Here is a 22,574-nt window from a genome sequence, read left to right as displayed (position 1 = left end):
ATCGTATAAATAAATAAAAGGTTGTGGTGTTACCTGACTATTACTGAGGGGTATTAGAACACATGTCTTGAATAAATGTGTTTTATTTATTTTTTCATTTCAATAATTTTAACTAAAGTAACATCTATGGTGTTACGGGTCAATTTCGACCCATATATATTTACTTCAAGAAAAAGGCTAAAAAGTATTTTTTTCAGCAACAGAACTTTAAGACAAACACAAAATGAAAAGCAGAACAAGTCATAACACAAAATATAGATCTGCAAGGTCAAACAAACAACAGCAAATCAAGTTAAGTTAAGTTAAAGTTAAAGTAGCAATGATAGTCACACACATACTAGGTGTGGTGAAATTTGTCCTCTGCATTTGACCCATCCCCTTGATCACCCCCTGGGAGGTGAGGAGAGCAGTGGGCAGCAGCGGTGCCACACCCGGGAATCATTTTTGGTGATAATTAACTTAGAATTTCATGGCTGCAACACGTGCCAAAGTAGTTGGGAAAGGGCATGTTCACCACTGTGTTACATCACCTTTTCTACTCAGTAAACGATTGGGAACTGAGGAAACTAATTGTTGAAGCTTTGAAAGTGGAATTCTTTCCCATTCTTGTTTTATGTAGAGCTTCAGTCGTTCAACAGTCCGGGGTCTCCGCTGTCGTATTTTGCGCTTCATAATGCGCCACACATTTTCGATGGGAGACAGGTCTGGACTGCAGGCGGGCCAGGAAAGTACCTGCACTCTTTTTTTACGAAGCCACGCTGTTGTAACACGTGCTGAATGTGGCTTGGCATTGTCTTGCTGAAATAAGCAGGGGCGTCCATGAAAAAGACGGCGCTTAGATGGCAGCATATGTTGTTCCAAAACCTGTATGTACCTTTCAGCATTAATGGTGCCTTCACAGATGTGTAAGTTACCCATGCCTTGGGCACTAATGCACCCGCATACCATCACAGATGCTGACTTTTGAACTTTGCGTCGATCACAGTCTGGATGGTTCGCTTCCCCTTTGGTCCGGATGACACGATGTCGAATATTTCCAAAAACAATTTGAAATGTGGACTCGTCAGACCACAGAACACTTTTCCACTTTGCATCAGTCCATCTTAGATGATCTCGGGCCCAGAGAAGCCGGCGGCGTTTCTGGATGTTGTTGATAAATGGTTTTCGCTTTGCATAGTAGAGCTTTAACTTGCACTTACAGATGTAGCGACCAACTGTAGTTACTGACAGTGGTTTTCTGAAGTGTTCCTGAGCCCATGTGGTGATATCCTTTAGAGATTGATGTTGGTTTTTGATACAGTGCCGTCTGAGGGATCAAAGGTCATTCAATGTTGGTTTCCGGCCATGCCGCTTACGTGGAGTGATTTCTCCAGATTCTCTGAACCTTTTGATTCTATTATGGACCGTAGATGTTGAAATCCCTAAATTTCTTGCAATTGCACTTTGAGAAACGTTGTTCTTAAACTGTTTGACTATTTGCTCACGCAGTTGTGGACAAAGGGGTGTACCTCGCCCCATCCTTTCTTGTGAAAGACTGAGCATTTTTTGGGAAGCTGTTTTTATACCCAATTATGGCACCCACCTGTTCCCAATTAGCCTGCACACCTGTGGGATGTTCCAAATAAGTGTTTGGTGAGCATTCCTCAACTTTATCAGTATTTATTGCCACCTTTCCCAACTTCTTTGTCACATGTTGCTGGCATCAAATTCTAAAATTAATTATTATTTGCAAAAAAAAAAAATGTTTATCAGTTTGAACATCAAATATGTTGTCTTTGTAGCATATTCATACCTGCCAACTACTCCGGTTTTCCCGTAATTAGTACGGTTTTCATCAACCTATTCCGGGTTACGGTTGCAGTGATAAAAAATACGTTTTTTCATTAATTAAAAAAAAAATTTTTTTTAAATGCGCGAGGCTATTTATAGCACCGCTGCCAAGCACGAGGCAACTGTTGCCATTGTTTCCAAACGAGCGAACGATCATGGAATCAGCCGGAGAAAAATCGCAAATGAGTCTTAAACCGAAAAGAAAACTGCAGTCATTCCGTGAAGAATATTCAAAAGCCTATCCGGGAATAATGATCCGTTCCAAAAAGGGTGAAAACTACGCGAATTGCACCTTGTGCAGACAAGATTTTTCGATCGGACACGGAGGAATTAGCGATGTAAAAGACCACGTTGGGACAAAAGAACACAAGTCTAATGCCGTTGCTAGCGATACAAGTGGAAAACTTTCAACGTTTTTCGGATTTTAGCCACAAAAAGGTAATGACACCAATGTTATCTATTGGAATTGTTTAGTACTGTTATACTGTTAAAAGTGTTTATACTATTTATGCTTTCAAGTCCAAGTTGAAGAAATCTTGTTAAATGTTGACAGCATAACTACCAAAATACAGAAGTATGTCCTTAATATTTTTGCAGTGCTATTTCTGTTGAAAAGTTAAAATGATTACATTAGAGATGTGATGTGCCACTTTTCAAGTGTCTGATGGCTTAAATTCATTTTCATTAATTTTTCATATTTTGAATTCTTTTGAAAGGCTTACAGAAAAACTACATTTGAATTGTAATTCCATGCTATTGACAGGACTATTAATTTTAATGAAGTTAGCTTACCATGTTTACAGTATGATAATTGTGATAGAAATGTGAATTTTTGGCACAGAATATTTTATACAATTGAACAAGGCAGTAGATTATACAAGCTTGGACAGAAAGTTAATAATGACACCAATTTTTTTTTTAATGGAATTGTTTAGTACTGTTTTACCATTTGTTTACTGTAAAAAGTGTTTATACTGTTTATACTTTCAATTAACAAATTGAAGTCTTGTGAAAGGTTGACAGGATAACTGGCATTAACTGTCAAAATAATTTCAAACTATTGAAGTTAGCTTACAGAATAAACATGTCAATCAACCCATATGATTTTGCTGTAATATTTTTGTTTTGAAAAGTCACTGTGACTGATAGAAAAGTGAAGGTTTTAGCAACATTTTAACCTGTCTGAATGCTAATAATCATTTTGCGTCGGGGGGCGAAGCCTGAACCCCCCACCAGGACTTTGTCCTGGACCCTGGCTACTAGGTTTTTCTGATTTCAAAAGTTGGCAGGTATGCATATTCAACTGAAAATGATTTGCAAATCATTGTATTCCGTTTATATTTACATCTAACACAATTTCCCAACTCATATGGAAACGGGGTATGTAGTCGAGTCGTTCACAAAATGTCAACATGCTGGGTTATAGGCTAATAGGCGCTAGCAGCTACGCAACCGCTGAGCACACAATAGCACACAAGCTAGACATACATAGTAAGTATCTAATTGACCAGTATTGCAGTGTAAAACAGCACATTTGTTTATGTAAAAAAGTATAAAAAAATTATATTACACATACAAATTCTCAATGGCAGAAGCGTATTAGAAAGTATCCAGTAACAAATGGGTCCGCATCATGAAATGACTTATTGTGGCCCCCCCCAAAAAAATTACCATTCCACTTCAACTTAGACTACTTACGCCTGTCATTAGGTTGATAATAAATAAGTTAGTGCTTTTCATGCCTACTATTTTTCTTTGAGTAATTTCACTACCATTTCACAATACCAACCAATAAAAGTATGTATGATTTGTGCTAGATATCGGATCGGATTAATGTCAGTATCGGCCAATACTCAAGGCTCCAATATCGGTATCGGAAGTGAAAAAGTTGTATCGGGACACCCATAATTGCCTTTATTATTGGAATGTTGCCTTGTTGTACACATAAGGAGATGTGTATATTAAAAAAAAAATACTAAAAACTACTTTTGTTATGCATTTTTTTTATTAGTCCTGGAAAACATGTAAGGCATATGGTAACATTACACACTGAAGCGTTACAAGCTGTCGAGGCCACACCAGGCCCACCCAGAGTGGAGCACAAAAAGAAGCAGCATCAATTTGAAGGGTTTTAAAAAAACAAAAGTCTTTTTTTTTTTTTTTTTGGGGGGGGGGGGGGGGGGCAAACAAAAGCTACACAACACACACCACGTCAAATGGAAATAAAAACAGTTGCTCGGGTAAGAGAGGCGGAGCATTCCCAGAGTTTCATGGCTGCCCATGCTGGAGGCGGGGCCAACAGGGGGGAAGGGGGCGGGGTCACGCCAGGCAGTGGATCGGCTTGGGTCGACTGAGCTTCTTCCTCGCATCACAACACTAAACTACGCCGTAATGGCGGACGGGGACTGAACGCCATCAGCCGGCGTCTTCTTCCTCGCCGCGTCTCGACGGCTCCCAAGCGGAAAAAAAGCAAAGCGAGCGTAAAAACGAACGTGGGAAATTCGGGACGCCGACATGGCGTCAATTTAGCGGGAAAGCGGTCGGACGGCCCTGAGAACGCATGTTGGCAGAAAAGTAAAGACGAGGAATGCAAATTTGATTGAGATGATTCGCACGTTTCAATTCAGCCCAGAACCGCAAAGATTGTTAATGTTAACAGGATGCTCTCAGAATAGAAGAAGTCTGCACCAAAGTCCTAAATCGACCACAGGCTTTGTTGTTTTAAACACGCTCATTCAAGTACACATTTTAATGACACATGTCTTATTATCACGACTATTTTACCACCACCGTGTTTGTTTGCTAGCGATATAATTACAGTTTAATCTGAGCGTTACGCCCCCCAAAACAGAATCGAACCTCATTAAACAGGATCGTCCGTCAATCTTGGGGAGATTTCTTGGTTGCATCACCTTGATGCCAACATCAGCATCACGTCACGATGATAAACACGACAAATTTAGTTGTTAAAAGGGAACATTATCACCAGACCTATGTAAGCGTCAATATATACCTTGATGTTGCAGAAAAAAGACCATATATATTTTTAATTAATTAATTAATTTTTAATTTCCGAACTCTAAATGGGTGAATTTTGGCGAATTAAACGCCTTTCTATTATTCGCTCTCAACGTGACGTCACATCGGGAAGCAATCCGCCATTTTCTCAAACACCGAGTCAAATCAGCTCTGTTATTTTCCGTTTTTTCGACTGTTTTCCGTACCTTGGAGACATCATGCCTCGTCGGTGTGTTGTCGGAGGGTGTAACAACACGAACAGGGACAGATTCAAGTTGCACCAGTGGCCCAAAGATGCGAAAGTGGCAAGAAATTGGACGTTTGTTCCGCACACTTTACCGACGAAAGTTATGCTACGACAGAGACGGCAAGAATGTGTGGATATCCTGCGACACTCAAAGCAGATGCATTTCCAACGATTAAGTCAAACAAATCTGCCGCCAGACCCCCATTGAATCTGCCGGAGTGTGTGAGCAATTCAGGGACAAAGGACCTCGGTAGCACGGCAAGCAATGGCGGCAGTTTGTTCCCGCAGACGAGCGAGCTAAACCCCCTATCGACCCTAGCTTCCCTGGCCTGCTGACATCAACTCCAAAACTGGACAGATCAGCTTTCAGGAAAAGAGAGCGGATGAGGGTATGTCTACAGAATATATTAATTGATGAAAATTGGGCTGTCTGCACTCTCAAAGTGCATGTTGTTGCCAAATGTATTTCATATGCTGTAAACCTAATTCATAGTTGTTAGTTTCCTTTAATGCCAAACAAACACATACCAATCGTTGGTTAGAAGGCGATCGCCGAATTCGTCCTCGCTTTCTCCCGTGTCGCTGGCTGTCGTGTCGTTTTCGTCGGTTTCGCTTGCATACGGTTCAAACCGATATGGCTCAATAGCTTCAGTTTCTTCTTCAATTTCGCTTAAGCCGCTGAAATCCGAGTCTGAATCCGAGCTAATGTCGCTATAGCTTGCTGTTCTATCCGCCATGTTTGTTTGTGTTGGCATCACTATGTGACGTCACAGGAAAATGGACGGGTGTATATAACGATGCTTAAAATCAGGCACTTTTAAGCTTTTTTTAGGGTTTTTGTGTGATGGGTAAAATTTTGAAAAAAACTTTGAAAAATAAAATAAGCCACTGGGAACTGATATTTAATGGTTTTAACCCTTCTGAAATTGTGATAATGTTCCCCTTTAAGGTCCTACGAAGCTTTAACTGTTTGCAGGCGTTAGCACTCGCAAAAAATTGTATTCGATTCCATTTAGTGTTAAAAGTGAAGTGAATTATATTTATATAGCGCTTTTTCTCTAGTGACTCAAAGCGCTTTTATATAGTGAAACCCAATATCTTAGTAAACATTTTTTAAACCAGTGTGGGTGGCACTGGGAGCGGGTGAGTAAAGTGTCTTGCCCAAGGACACAACAGCAGTGACTAGGATGGTGGAAGTGGGGATCGAACCTGGAACCCTCAAGTTGCCTGCACGGCCACTCTACCAACCGAGCTTTACCGCCCCAAAAGCAACTAGGTAATACTATTTTACTACGAAACTACTTGCTAAGTTGCTAACTAACCTATTTTCGCAGCTAGTAAATAGTGGGAAATGTTAGCACTGACGTGAAGTCGTGTTGTAGTCGAGGCAGTTTTCGACAATTACACATATTTCCGAAACGTATTCAAGTAGATGCAGGATTTCTTTAAAAACACTGTGGAAAACGGCGACAGTGTTTTCTTCTTTTAGGCAGCTAACCGCGTTTGTATTACGTTACTTCGTCCTACTGGATTGATGCTATGTTCCTAAGAAGCTACGTATAACTTTGTTACTAGCTAACGGATTTTCGCAAAACTTTTACGCAGCTCTCGAATATTGTGACTAGTGGAAGATGTTAGAACTGGCGTGAAGTATTTGAGGCAGCTAGCATAGTTTTTAAAAAAATGACGCATTTTTCCGAAACGTATTAAAGTTACTTTTGCGTTACGCTCCAAAACAGAATCAGCCCTGGTTAAACATGATCGTCCGTCAAACTTGGAGATTTCTTGGTTTCATCACCTTGTTGCCAACATTAGCATCTCGTTTGTAAATAATTCAATGTATATACTCTGATGATGAACTTGTGTGATGACTGTATTATGCTGATAGTTTATATTTGTACCATGAATTGATTAACGTGGACCCCGACTTAAACAAGTTGAAAAACGTTACCATTCAGTGGTCAATTGTACGGAATATGTACTGTACTGTGCAATCTACTAATAAAAGTCTCAATCAATCAATCAATCAAAACATCACACAACAAAATTCTACGTTTTTACTACGAAGCCTTATCACTACTTGCACTGTTTACATGCTAACTTGAACATTGCAGGCGTCAGCGCTGACAAAAATTTGTATCCGATTGAATTTAGTGTAAAAAGCAACTACTCCGTACTATGTTTCTAAGACTCTACTTCCAACTTTGTTTGTTTGTTGCTAGCTAACCGATTTTTGCATAACTTTGTCGGAAACTTTTCGCACAGATCTCGAAAATTGTGACTAATGGAAAAAGTTAGCACGAGCGCGAGGTCGTGTTGTGTTCCAGGCAGCTATCAGTTTTCGACAGTTACGCATTTTTTCTAAACCTGTTCAAGTGGATACAGAATTTCTTTAAAAAAAACGGTGAAAAATGGCTACCGTGTCTTCTTCTTGGAAACGGTCTTTGTAAATCATTACTGCACCCTACTAGACTGGAGTAGAGCGTCGCCGACCGCTAGGCTCTTCTGCACTGCTTTTAACTTGTAACTCTTAAAAACATCCACATTATAATCTTGCTTTATGTACGCACTTTTAAACTGTTCTGTTGTTATACTTGCTATTTTATTCACTTTGTTTTTTTTTATATAAATACAATTCATTATTATTGTTACGATATATGAATTCTACCGTAACGTGGGTAAAACAACAAAGCTAACAGTGGCCTTGGACCAGTGATTCTCAAACTGTGGTACGATGCTCCCTCTAGTGGTACGCCAAATAATCAATTATGTGCAATTCATTATATTTGATTGATTGTTTTTAGTACAGTGTTTTATTTACCTATATTCAAACAGTGTTCAAACTGCATGTATCCTTACAGTGGCCAAAAATATTGTAAATATACTTGGGTTTTTTATGAATACTTATGCCTACTACGCTACTGTATTTTAATGTTGGTCATTAGGGTGGTACTTGGTGAAAAAAACACTGCTTTACAGATACTTCTTTACCAGAGGAGCAGAATTTGTCGCAAACTTGAAATCCGACGTGCGGCTCGAGTGCCGCCGCGATCCTGCAACACATCCCAACTCATTTTTAGTTTTTGCTTAAACCCCTGGTCCAGCTCCTTCTCACTGTGACGGCGGGGATGTAAACAGCGTACGTACGAGAGCTGGTAGAGGATGGATAGATGTAGGGGTAGATGTAGACATAGAGAGGGAGGTCAGACTGAGGTAAGTTGTGTGCAAGGAAGGAGGCACAGTGCGGGCCTTGGAAAAAAACAAACAAAAAAAAAGCACATATTTGGGATCTTGTGTGAATGTAACTCTTGGAATTTGTCTTCAAGGGAGGACAGAAATGCATCCAAAACCACAATTACTATTATTATTCATATGTATATATATATATATATATCATTTTTTTAATGCACTGTAAATATTCAAAGCATTGACAAAGAGGAATAATACATGTCAATTTTGGCACACGTGGTTCAGACACACAAAACACAGCTGAAATTCATCTTCAAACCTTTGGATCACCCAAACAAATGAAACTATTAAGTGGTCACATGGCACCCAGGAACAGAAGCACCGTGCACAGGTTCACGAAGGGAGCCCAGCAGATTAGAACGAAACATCGATAACAAGGAGGCGGGTCAAACGCGCTCACACTCCAGCCTAATAATGGGGGTGGGGGGACGTTTACGAGGGGCTGGAGTGTGGGCGCCATGCTTGGTCAACGCGTTAGGACCAGCGAGCAAAGATTGCAAAAAAAAACAAACAAAAAAAACCACCAACTTGTCCTCCGAGCGTAGGCCTCTTGTCACATACAAGGGGGTCAGAGGTGACGACCTGAGGACACACACACACACACACACACACACACTCACAAGTTCACACACTATGGCACACACATGAGGGAGGCCACTCATGCTATTTTTTTATTTATTTTTTATATTAACTCCACACGTCGCCACCTAGGGGGCGCCGCCGCTCACAGACAGACAGTATTTTGTAAAAACGACGAGCGTTTTAGTTACTGTCGCGTGCACTCCCAAACAAAAGGGGGCGATCGATATGAAAGTCACTTGTTTTGTAACGTTATAAAAAAAAAATGGGGGGGGCGGGGCGTAATAATTGTTTTTTGCGCTTGTAGTGTGAATAGGACCAGCAGAGGCACTGCAGTACCAAGTTTGCTGTCCAGAGAAGCATTATCACAGTGATTCTCATACTGTGGCTCCATCTAGTGGTACTCCAGAGAATCACTTGTTTAAATATTCAAAGACAGTGTTACTGTTTAAAACAGGGGTCCCCAAACTTTTTGACTCAGAGGCCGCATTGGGTAAAAAAAAATGTTCGCAGAGGGCCGGGCTGTGTGTGTGCGTGTAAGTATATATATATATATATATATATATATATATATATATATATATATATATATATATATATATATATATATATATATATATATATATATATATATATATATATATACATATATATATACTGTATATACATACATATATACTGTATATATATACTGTATATACATACATATACACTGTATATATATATATATATATACACATACATATATACACATATATACATACATATATATATATATACATATATTCACATATATTTATACACACATATATGTATATATATATATATAAATATATATATATATACACATCTATATATACATATATATACATATACATATATATATGTATATATATATATATACACATATATATATATATATACACACACATATACAGTATATATACATATATATATATGTGTGTATATATGTATATATATTTATATACATATATAAGTATATATATGTATATATATATACATATGTTCATATACATACATATATATACATACGTGTATATATATATATATATATATATACATATATATACATATATATATACATATACATACATATATATATATATACATATATATATATATATACATATATACATATATATTTACACATATATATATACACATACATACATACATATATATATATATATATATATATATATATATATATATATATATAAAAATTCAGTCACGTTATCGATGGGAAAACATAGAGAGTAACAAGCGGTAGAAAATGGTTTAGAAAAGACAGATTTATAAAAATAATAATTAATTGTTGTTTTTTTTTTACTTGTGACTTCCCGCGGGCCGTAGTTTGGGGACCCCTGGTTTAAACTGTGTGACCAAGAATATTGAATAAAACCTCGGCCTTGTTTTTAATGAATACTTATGCCTACTACGCGAGTGTATTTTAATGTTGGTCATTAGTGTGGTACTTGGAGAGCCAAGTGTGAAAAAAGTTTGAGAACCACTCTATTGGTATGGAAACAGGAGTGCAGAACATTCAAGGAAAATATGTTCCTATTTAAAAAAAAAAAAAAATCGATTGATTGATTCCCCTTGTAAAGATCATGAAATGGCTTAATAAGATTGAGAGGATTTATGCAAAAATATATTTTTGTGTGTGGAAAAAAATCTGATTAAATACACACTCGGGTGTGTGCAGACAATTTTCCTGGCAGCCACTAGAGGGAGCCATGCACTGTTTGGCAGCCAGAATTGTGGCTCGTTAGTGTCAATTATAGAATGAGGAACACTTTTTTTTTCCCATGGTCATCACCCAAAATTCATTGTTGAAACACTGGAAGGGAAGAGAACGTGGGGGCTAGTGGGTGGGTGGGGGGTGGCAGGAAGAGGCCGAAGCACAGCGCCATCTCTGACGAGCCTTGACGCCTGTTGCTATGCCGACCGCGCAGAGGGAGCGGGAGAGAGGGAGAAGGGGTGGGGAGTGAGCGGGAGGCGGAGCGCGGGCGCCGGCTTGCACCGAGTCCCCCTCTCCCGGGGTCAGGGGGACGGACAGGCCCTTCTGTGGACGAGGAGGACGAGCGGGTGGCTCATGGCAGCTCACAGTGCTTCTTTCAGCTCACGGGGGGGGGGAGAAAGACCCCCAACCCGACCCTCGCTCTCTCCTGCTGGAACAAAGAGAGACTCTTCATGATCATGGAGCTCTTCTCTAATTAGGCTAATCTTGATGGCGTAGCCGCGCTAATATTGTTTTGTTGTCGGGGGGAGCATCCAATCACAGGCCTCTCTGACTCATCTCAAAGTGACACGGGCGCGAGGGCAACATGCGGGCGTGGCGAGTCTCGTCTTTTGTCGGTCTGTCTGTCTGTGGGCGGGGCTGACGGCGTGGGAGGTGGAGGGGGGCGGGGCATAGGGGAGCAGGTGGAGTTCGGAGCGGAAGGATGTTGCAAAGGTGGGATGGCGGAGGACCCGCTGCCGGGAAAATAGGTTTACTTCATCGTGACTTTTTTTTTTTTATGCGTGGGCGGGGCCAGGCTTGACTAATCGCTGCCGTATGGGCGGGGCTAAAGGAGTGAAACGAGCGTGTTTTGTGGCCATTTTCTAAATCTTCCCGCCAACCCGCCTCCGTATCATCAACCCACCTCCACCCCCCCCCATCCCCAGACACAAACTCCTCCTCACTTCTCCTCCTCCTTCTTCTCCTCCTCCTTCTTCTCCTCCTCCTTCTTAGGCTCCTCCTTCTTCTTGTCGTCCTTCTTGCCATCGTCCTTCTTCTTGTCGTCTTTCTTTTTGTCCTCTTTCTTCTTGTCCTCCTTTTTGGCCGCCGCCGGCTCCTCCTTCTTCTCCTCCTCGGGCATGGGCTCCGTGGTGAGGAGCACCTTGCCCACGTTGTTCCGCTCCTGCATCTTCCTCATGGCGTCGCCCACCTGCAGCCGGGAGAGAAGCAAAGGTTTGAGTTGAGTTAAGTTAAAGTTAAAGTTCAAATTAAAGTACCAATGATTGTCACACACACACTAGATGTGGTGAAATTTGTCCTCTGCATTTGACCCATCCCCTTGTTCACCCCCTGGGAGGTGAGGGGAGCAGTGAGCAGCAGCGGTGGCCACGCCCGGGAATCATTTTTGGTGATTTAACCCCCAATTCCAACCATTGATGCTGAGTGCCAAGCAGGGAGGTAATGGGTCCCATTTTTATAGTCTTTTGTATGACTCGGCCGGGGTTTGAACTCACAACCTACCGATCTCAGGGCAGACACTCTAACCACTGGCCACTGAGTAGGTATCATAGTGCCATAGGGCATACCGCTGATGGCGGGTCTGTTCAGCTCTATTTTCATACAAAAGGCACATTTAAAGGGGGTCATACCATGCGCCATTACGTGCCTCCACTACGACAGCGTCATATTTGTTGTACCGGTGGTTTTTAGCGCTTCCATAGCGAAACTACTGATTGATAAGTCAGAACTGTACGCTACTTTGTATTAATAATGGCAACAGCAGAGGATGAATGTCCCACAACAAGAGGGTAGAGCTTATTGACTACAGCATCAAACTACAATGGCGGAGGCGCGCACATTTTTGGGACTTATGCAGATCTCAAATACACATCAGCAGGTACCAATAAGTAAGAAAAAGTTGGTTTTGCATAATAGGACAAAACAAAACGCTAGCTAACATGTCTCCTAATATGTGACATTTTGGGGTCCTTATCCACACGACATAAAAAATAGCGTATGTTGAAGCACAGTACGTCTGACTATGGTAGCTGTAATCCATCAAGCAGTGCGGCTTTGTAGCTTACAAAAGTCGTACTAAAACATTTTGACAGCTCTTTGTTCAGTTCTCAATAAAATATCAAAGTTTTGGGCTTGCTAGTGACTTTTGAACAGGCGTCAGCCTGCAGTCCGCACGTATCTCTTATGTGTGACTGCCATCTACTGGTCACACTTATCATGACACCATGTACCAAATAAAATTGCTTTTAGGTCGGTCAGCACCCAGAAATAATCCGTACATTAGGCGTACAGTTAATTTTTGAGAAAATTAAAAGATTTTAAGTGCGCCTTATAGTCCGAAAAATTCAATACATAGAAAACAAGCTGAGGGCTACATCTGGACCACGTGCCGGAATTTGACACCACTGGCATAACAATGTGTCAAATTAGAAACAGAGAACTAAAAAGTCAAAAAAATATATTTAGTATGTAAATGATTGTGGGATTTTTTTCATAATATTCTATCATTTAAGTCATATTTTAAAAAACAGTCTATAGTTCAATTTCCTGCCCGAGTCCACTTGTTGCCTCGTCCTCCTTTCAGTCACAGACCGCCAATCAACCGGCGCCACGGCAACAGGGGTAATCGCCTAGCAACCTAACTGAAACGTAGCCCTGCACGACTTCCACGCGCGGGGTGGAAAAGACGCAGGACGTGAATGGTGGCACTAAAAGAAGGCTGGTGGATGTAAATGGAATTCAGAGTGGGAAAACTACTGGAAGACGTTTTGTGCAGAGCTTGTCATAAAATGTCACTGGTAATAATGTATATTGTCATAACATCACTAGTAATAATGTATATTGTCAATTAGGTCACTAGTAATAATGTATATTGTCATAACATCACTAGTAATAATGTATATTGTCAATTAGGTCACTAGTAATAATGTATATTGTCATAACGTCACTAGTAATAATGTATATTGTCATAAAGTCACTAGTAATGTATATTGTCATAAGGTCACTAGTAATGTATATTGTCATAAGGTCACTAGTAATGTATATTGTCATAAGGTCACTAGTAATGTATACTGTCAATTAGGTCACTAGTAATAATGTATATTGTCATAATGTCACTAGTAATAATGTATATTGTCATAAGGTCACTAGTAATCATGTATATTGTCAATTAGGTCACTAGTAATAATGTATATTGTCAATTAGGTCACTAGTAATGTATATTGTCAATTAGGTCACTAGTAATAATGTATATTGTCATAAGGTCACTAGTAATGTATATTGTCATAAGGTCACTAGTAATGTATATTGTCAATTAGGTCACTAGTAATCATGTATATTGTCATAAAGTCACTAGTAATAATGTATATTGTCATAAGGTCACTAGTAATGTATATTGTCAATTAGGTCACTAGTAATCATGTATATTGTCATAACGTCACTAGTAATAATGTATATTGTCAAAAGGTCACTAGTAATCATGTATATTGTCAATTAGGTCACTAGTAATAATGTATATTGTCATAAGGTCACTAGTAATGTATATTGTCAATTAGGTCACTAGTAATAATGTATATTGTCATAACGTCACTAGTAATAATGTATATTGTCATAAGGTCACTAGTAATAATGTATATTGTCAATTAGGTCACTAGTAATAATGTATATTGTCAATTAGGTCACTAGTAATAATGTATATTGTCATAAGGTCACTAGTAATGTATATTGTCAATTAGGTCACTAGTAATAATGTATATTGTCATAAGGTCACTAGTAATAATGTATATTGTCATAAGGTCACTAGTAATGTATATTGTCAATTAGGTCACTAGTAATAATGTATATTGTCATAAGGTCACTAGTAATAATGTATATTGTCATAAGGTCACTAGTAATAATGTACAGTGTCATAACGTCACTAGTATTAATGTATATTGTCATAAGGTCACTAGTAATAATGTATATTGTCATAACATCACTAGTAATAATGTATATTGTCATAAGGTCATTAGTAATAATGTATATTGTCATAACGTCACTAGTAATAATGTACATTGTCATAACGTCACTAGTAATGATGTATATTGTCACATCACAAGTAATGTATTTTGTCATAGTGTCAGTGTGTCACTAGTAATAAAGTATATTGTCATAAAGTCACTAGTAATAATGTATATTGTCAATTAGGTCACTAGTAATGTATATTGTCAATTAGGTCACTAGTAATAATGTATATTGTCATAAGGTCACTAGTAATGTATATTGTCATAAGGTCACTAGTAATGTATATTGTCAATTAGGTCACTAGTAATCATGTATATTGTCATAAAGTCACTAGTAATAATGTATATTGTCATAAGGTCACTAGTAATGTATATTGTCAATTAGGTCACTAGTAATCATGTATATTGTCATAACGTCACTAGTAATAATGTATATTGTCAAAAGGTCACTAGTAATCATGTATATTGTCAATTAGGTCACTAGTAATAATGTATATTGTCATAAGGTCACTAGTAATGTATATTGTCAATTAGGTCACTAGTAATAATGTATATTGTCATAACGTCACTAGTAATAATGTATATTGTCATAAGGTCACTAGTAATAATGTATATTGTCAATTAGGTCACTAGTAATAATGTATATTGTCAATTAGGTCACTAGTAATAATGTATATTGTCATAAGGTCACTAGTAATAATGTATATTGTCATAAGGTCACTAGTAATAATGTACAGTGTCATAACGTCACTAGTATTAATGTATATTGTCATAAGGTCACTAGTAATAATGTATATTGTCATAACATCACTAGTAATAATGTATATTGTCATAAGGTCACTAGTAATAATGTATATTGTCATAACGTCACTAGTAATAATGTACATTGTCATAACGTCACTAGTAATGATGTATATTGTCACATCACTAGTAATGTATTTTGTCATAGTGTCAGTGTGTCACTAGTAATAAAGTATATTGTCATAAAGTCACTAGTAATAATGTATATTGTCAATTAGGTCACTAGTAATGTATATTGTCAATTAGGTCACTAGTAATAATGTATATTGTCATAAGGTCATTAGTAATAATGTATATTGTCATAAGGTCACTAGTAATAATGTATATTGTCATTACGTCGCCAGTAATAATGTCCAGGCTTTGTTATTGATTATCGGAGCAAACAAAGACAAGGTGCTGAATAAAAGATGGCAGGATTCAGGGCGTGTCTTCTTGTAATCCATCAATTGTCTAATTTACTGCCAAGAAGCAATTTTAATTTAAAATCCTCTTTGTCTTCACAAATCACATCGCTTTCCTTTATCCCCCCTTCTCTCCTGCTCTCTTCTCCTTCCTCGTTGCCGTCTCCAGCTTCAGGGACCCCGCCCTAAGACGGACGCACACGCTGACTACATCGGTGTCGCCATAGCAACAGGAGAGAAGGAAAAAGGCAGAGAATAGAAAGAGAGAGAGAGAGAGAGTCAAACAACCTGGAGTCTGACAGATGGAGAGGCAGACAAATGGCAGAGGAGGAGTAGAAGAAGAAGAAGAAGGCAGCAGGGCGTCATCTCCGCATCCAAATACAAACCAGCGCCGTTTTCTCACACTCGCCATTCATATCTGCTGCCAACTGTCTGACTGTGTGACTCGCGCACACTGGACCCCATCACGAGGCTCACCTGTGCCAAGGGTCAGCGTGTGGATAACTTGTCATTTCCAATAACGATATTGGAACCTTAAGTATTGGCCGACACCGATCCGGGATGATATCAGCACCAATTATACATATTTGTAATATTTTGTCAGGTTTGATCAAGCAAAAATGAGTCAGAGAACAATGGTAGATTTAAAAAAACACACTAACCTATTTAATATTAATTGTCTGTAATGGACTTATGTTGTCTTTAAGTTGAAGTGGGGTGGTCATTCGTTGTTGTTGTTTTTTTTTAATTCATTAAGTTAAGCTCATGACACAGTAAGTTGAATGATGCGGACACCTTTGTTACCGAATACTTTCTAATACGCTTCTGCCTTGGAGACATTTAACTTAACCGTCCCACTTCTGACACGTTCTTCACACAACTCTTGAGTAGTAAACTTGGATTTTACACCAAAAAGGCATTTCTTTGTTCCTCCACCAAGTGGTCCCAAGGATTGCCACATATGCTCCTATCACTTTTTAACCATCCCACTTCTGACACCATTTCTCACAAAACTAAATAGTAAACCTGTATTTTAACCTGGTGTTGAAACATCTGTACGCTGACAACTACACCAAGGGACTATTCCTTGTTACCCATCAAGTAATCCGAAGGATTGTCATGGATGCCCTTATGACTTAAGTATCCCACTTCTGACACGGTTTCTCACAAAACTGAGTAATAAACCTAGATTTTACCCACTTGTATACTGACTACTACACTAAAAGGCTATTCTTTGTTCTGCCATCAGGTGGTCCCAAGGCTTTGCCAAGGACTTAACCATCCCACTTCTGACACCATTTCTCACAAAACTGAGTAGTAAACCTGGATTTTAACCTGGTGTTGAAACACCTGTATAATGACTATGATACCAAGGGGCTCTTCCTTGGTCCGCCATCAAGTGGTCCAAAGGATTTCCATGGATGCCCTTATAACTCAACCATCCCACTTCTGACACCATTTTTCACAGAACTTTGAGTAATAAAGCTAGATTTTAACCACCTGTTTACTGACCATGACACCAAGAGGCTATTCCTTGTTCTGCCATGAAGTGGCCCCAAGGCTTTGCCATGGACTTAACATCCCATTTCTGACACCATTTTTCACAGAACTGAGTAGTAAACATATATTGTACCCACCTACACTAAAAGGCTATTCTTTGTTCTGCCATCAGGTGGTCCCAAGGCTTTGCCATGGACTTAACATCCCATTTCTGACACCATTTTTCACAGAACTGAGTAGTAAACATATATTTTACCCACCTACACTAAAAGGCTATTCTTTGTTCTGCCATCAGGTGGTCCCAAGGCTTTGCCAAGGACTTAACCATCCCACTTCTGACACCATTTTTCACAGAACTGAGTAGTAAACCTGGATTTTACCCACCTGTATACTGACTACTACACTAAAAGGCTGTTTGTTCTGCCATTAGGTGGTCCCAAGGCTTTGCCAAGGACTTAACTATCCCACTTCTGACACCATTTTTCACAGAACTGAGTAGTAAACATGGATTTTACCCACCTACACTAAAAAGCAATTCCTTGTTCTGCCATCAGGTGGTCCCAAGGCTTTGCCAAGGACTTAACCATCCCACTTCTGACACCATTTCTCACAAAACTGAGTAGTAAACCTGGATTTTACCCACCCGTATACTGACTACTACACTGAAAGGCTATTTGTTCTACCATTAGGTGGTCCCAAGGCTTTGCCAAGGACTTAACCATCCCACTTCTGACACCATTTTTCACAGAACTGAGTAGTAAACATGGATTTTACCCACCTACACTAAAAGGCAATTCCTTGTTCTGCCATCAGGTGGTCCCAAGGCTTTGCAAAGGACTTAACCATCCCTCTTCTGACACCATTTTTTCACAGATCTAAGTAGTAAACATGGATTTTACCCACCTGTATACTGACTACTACACTAAAAGGCTATTCTTTGTTCTGCCATTAGGTGGTCCCAAGGCTTTGCCAAGGACTTAACCATCCCACTTCTGACACGATTTCTCACAAAACTGAGTAGTAAACCTGGATTTTACCCACCTACACTAAAAGGCAATTCCTTGTTCTGCCATCAGGTGGTCCCAAGGCTTTGCCATGGACTTAACCATCCCACTTCTGACACCATTTCTCACACAACTGAGTAGTAAACCTGGATTTTACCCACCTGTATACTGATTTCTACACTGAGAGGATGTTTGTTCTGCCATTAGGTGGTCCCAAGGCTTTGTCAAGGATTTAACCATCCCACTTCTGACACCATTTTTCACAGAACTGAGTAGTAAACATGGATTTTACCCACCTACACTAAAAGGCTATTCTTTATTCTGCCATCAGGTGGTCCCAAGGCTTTGCCAAGGACTTAACCATCCGACTTCTGACACCATTTATCATAAAACTGAGTAGTAAACCTGGATTTTACCCACCTGTATACTGACTGCTACACTGAAAGGCTATTTGTTCTGCCATTAGGTGGTCCAAACGCTTTGCCAAGGACTTAACCATCCCACTTTTGACACCATTTCTCACAAAACTGAGTAGTAAACCTGGATTTTACCCACCTACACTAAAAGGCTATTCTTTGTTCTGCCATCAGGTGGTCCCAAGGCTTTGCCAAGGACTTAACCATCCCACTTCTGACACCATTTCTCACAAAACTGAGTAGTAAACCTTGATTTTACCCACCTGTATACTGACTACTACACTAAAAGGCTATTCATTATTCTGTCATCAGGGTTCCAAAGCTTTGCCAAGGACTTAACCATCCCACTTCTGGTACCATTTTTCACAAAACTGAGTAGTAAACCTGTTTTTTACCCATCTGTATACTGACTACTATACTGAAAGGCTATTTGTTCTGCCATTAGGTGGTCCCAACGCTTTGCCAAGGACTTAACCATCCCACTTCTGACACCACTTCTCACAAAACTCTGAGTAGTTTACTTGATTTGAACACTTACCTGCTCGAGGTGCCAGGTGGAGTCAATGTGGGGCTTGACCTTGCCCTGCTTGTAGAGGTCCAGGATTGCGTTCATGGCCTGGCTGATCAGCTCCGTCTCCCCGTCCAGGTAGCCCAGGTGGAAGCCGCACACCGACTTGTTGCCTTGGATCAGGTTGAGCGTGTGGATGGTGAACTGGTGGTACCAGTTCTTGGCCACGGCCAGCAGGTTCTTCTTCTGGCCCGCCAGCATGTTAGCGGCACCTGGGGGGGGGGGGGGGGGGGGGGGGGTAAATTACATTCTCATTGCAGCGTAAAAAATGGTAAATGACGTCACAGGACCGGACAGGTGTTCCTTTGGTATTCGCACATGGTCACATAGTGTACACTTTGGGACTAGACCGCATGAGACCACCACAAAGATCCTGCTTTTAGACACATTCCGGGTTTACGCTGAATGTGCCGCATTGTTTGGGCTCTGCATGATTCTGATAAGATGCATGGAGCGGGAATACAGAGTTCGAGGGGTGACTGGCTGAGAGAGGATGAATGGGTGAGGACGTGGGAGACAGCATGCAGGGTAGTGGATCTCTGGGCACCATGGAGAGGCAGAAGCCTGTTCTCCCTGCATGCCGACCTTGCCCACTCTTGCGTGCATCGCCGCCAAGATGGGGAGAACACACACACACACACACACACACACACACACACACACACACACACACACACACACACACACACACACACACACACACACACATCAAACACAGCGAACATGGTGGTGGTGGTGGTGGTGGTGGTGTCCCACAGTGGCAAACAGGAAGCTGTGTGAGGAAAGCCGTCACTGTTATTTCATGTATTGTGTTTAATTGGCCGGGTTTAAAAGCGATCTATGAATCATCTTGTCAGGTTATGGAGGGTTTTATCCAAACTTTGCCAAGGATCACGGTGACCTGGGCAAAGAATGTGTGGTTTGTGTGCCAGAACATGAGTCATATATCTGGTACAGACCAAAGTATTGGGACCATGACACAGACAGTGTAGGAAGTAGCAGGTAAAAAAAAAAAAATACAATTTAAATGCTGCAAAATTACAATAAAATCAAAAAAATGTTAAAACAAATTTTAATGATTTTTAGGCATTTGAAAAAATATATCTACAGTAGGGCTGCAACTAACAACTAATTTGATAATCGATTAATCTGTCGATTATTACTTCGATTAATCGATTGATAATCAGATAAAAGAGACAAACTACATTTCTATCCTTTCCAGTATTTTATTGAAAAAAAAGCAGCATACTGGCACCATACTTATTTTGATTATTGTTTCTCAGCGGTTTGTAAATGTTGCCGTTTATAAATAAAGGTTTATACATTTTTAAAAAAAAGTAGCCTCTGCGCATGCGCATAGCATAGATCCAACGAATCGATGACTAAATTAATCGGCAACTATTTTTATAATCGATTTTAATCGATTCGTTGTTGGAGCCCTAATCTACAGTAGTGCTTCAACGAGCTAAGGGCGCTCTTAAATCACTTGTATCTCAAATCCCTTTGAAATCAATTGAAATCAATTGAATTGGTGCTTCTAACATGTCATGCCTTTTGAAAATAAACATTTTAAAATGTATAATATTGTTTGAATATTGTACAAAAAACAATACAATACAATTGTACAACTACAGTAGTTTTATGAAGTAATGTAATTATGATTTAAAGCGTTTACCTTGGAGAGTGGAGTTCTAGGTTATCACCTTCCAGCTGCTTCGCTGTCAAACACACCATCAGCAGCTTTTTTCATATTTTCACAAATTAATGTCTACGGTTTGGATATTATTTGAACATTTTTGGCTGGCGTTGACGAGCAGTGATACGCTCAAATTGTTTCACCAAGTCAACTACAAAGTTTGGTGACGGATTTGATGATTTTTTTCTTTAATTTGACAAATATCCACTTTTTCTCCTCAGCACTGTCCTTCACTGTCACTTTCTTGCTTCCTGTGGTTGGGAAACAAATCTGTGTGGATGTTTGAGGCGGCTCTTACGGGTTTACCGTGGCATTTTCGCTACGCCAGGGGCGTCTAAACTTTTTCCACTGAGGACCACACACTGAAAAATCAAAGCAAGCCGGGGCTATTTTATATTTTTTCATTTTCAAAACCAATACAGTGTATAGATTTTTTTTTTACCCTTTGGGGCTCGCCTTAAGTTTGGTGACAAGTCATAAAAATTTTAAAAATATATAATTTTTTTGTTTTGAACGCTTAAAGGGGAACTGCACTTTTTTTTTATTAAATTTTTTGCATTTTGTTTACAATTATTATGAAAGATGGATGCAATTTTTTTTTTTGTACGTATTCTAACTTGTGAATTAAAGTAAATTAAATTAATGGGAGGTCCTCTATTTTGCCCATAAAATCAAAAAAATCCACAAAACATCCAAAAACCGCCAACAATACTCCATTTACATTTCCTGACTTGAATATTAAGCAAGTATTAGTGATATTGTTATTAAAAGCGCTGACGCAGACAAACTATTTATAGTGGCGCCGTGATCAATACCGTGTGTCCCTATGTTTACAATGGAAGTTTATTGATGATCATAAATCATGCATTGCACCTGGACAGAAGAAGTCTGAGGATGTAATCCCACAAGTTGGTACACTTTGACAGACATTCAGGCCCCGGAAATGGCGAGAAGGACAAGAAAAAAAAGTGCAGTTCCCCCTTTAAATCTTTAGATTAAATTCAGATATGTCGATATAAAAACATTTTTTTAATGTACTTTTTGTTGAAGAAAACCCTGTTTTTTTATGGCAAAATATGCAATTTGTACTCCCAAATTTTTTTCAGAATCTGTATTTGATGTGAAAAACAGGTCAATAATTCATAACATTGATTTTGATTCAATATTATTTTTTGAGCAAAGAAAGTAAAAAAAAAAAAGAAAAAAATCACACTAAAATTATTGGGGTTTTAAAAGGGCCCCACTCATAAAAGTGTTAATTTTTATTTTATTTTAACGCGTACATCTCTGGATCAACTTCAGTTCTATCTGCCAATTATGTTTTAATTTTTTTTAATTATTTTTGTTTTGTTTGTGTAATGCCCTTTTTGTCATAAAAAACTTTTTTTTTTTAGGGCAAACACAAATTATGCAAAATTTCCCCCAAAAAGCACTTTAAAGTGTAATTATTAATGTGAAGTAATTGAAGCCTTTAATAGGCCAATATTACATAACACCATTGATTT

General features: G+C 39.2%; 2 protein-coding genes across 2 annotated transcripts in view; one reads left to right on the top strand and one right to left on the bottom strand.

Moving 5' to 3' along the window:
* The window catches only part of LOC133620409 (uncharacterized), a 30,604-nt gene extending 11,774 nt beyond the window's left edge, over positions 1-18,830 (top strand). Inside the window, exon 7 of the mRNA XM_061981890.2 lies at positions 16,055-18,830. The gene's annotated coding sequence lies outside the window, so the exon portion shown is untranslated. The remainder of the gene's footprint in view (positions 1-16,054) is intronic.
* Positions 10,175-22,574, bottom strand: part of vat1 (vesicle amine transport 1) — a 97,714-nt gene continuing 85,314 nt past the window's right edge. Inside the window, exons 5-6 of the mRNA XM_061981892.2 lie at positions 19,344-19,585; positions 10,175-11,874 (exon numbers count right to left, since the gene is read on the bottom strand). Of these exons, the coding sequence (XP_061837876.1) occupies positions 11,626-11,874; positions 19,344-19,585 (491 nt within the window). The 3' untranslated portion in view covers positions 10,175-11,625. The remainder of the gene's footprint in view (positions 11,875-19,343; positions 19,586-22,574) is intronic.

Source organism: Nerophis lumbriciformis, linkage group LG24, assembly GCF_033978685.3.
Source record: "Nerophis lumbriciformis linkage group LG24, RoL_Nlum_v2.1, whole genome shotgun sequence".
NCBI classification, from domain to species: domain Eukaryota; kingdom Metazoa; phylum Chordata; class Actinopteri; order Syngnathiformes; family Syngnathidae; genus Nerophis; species Nerophis lumbriciformis.
Note: the sequence above shows the minus strand (reverse complement) of the source record. Positions and strands in the feature narration are given on the sequence as shown.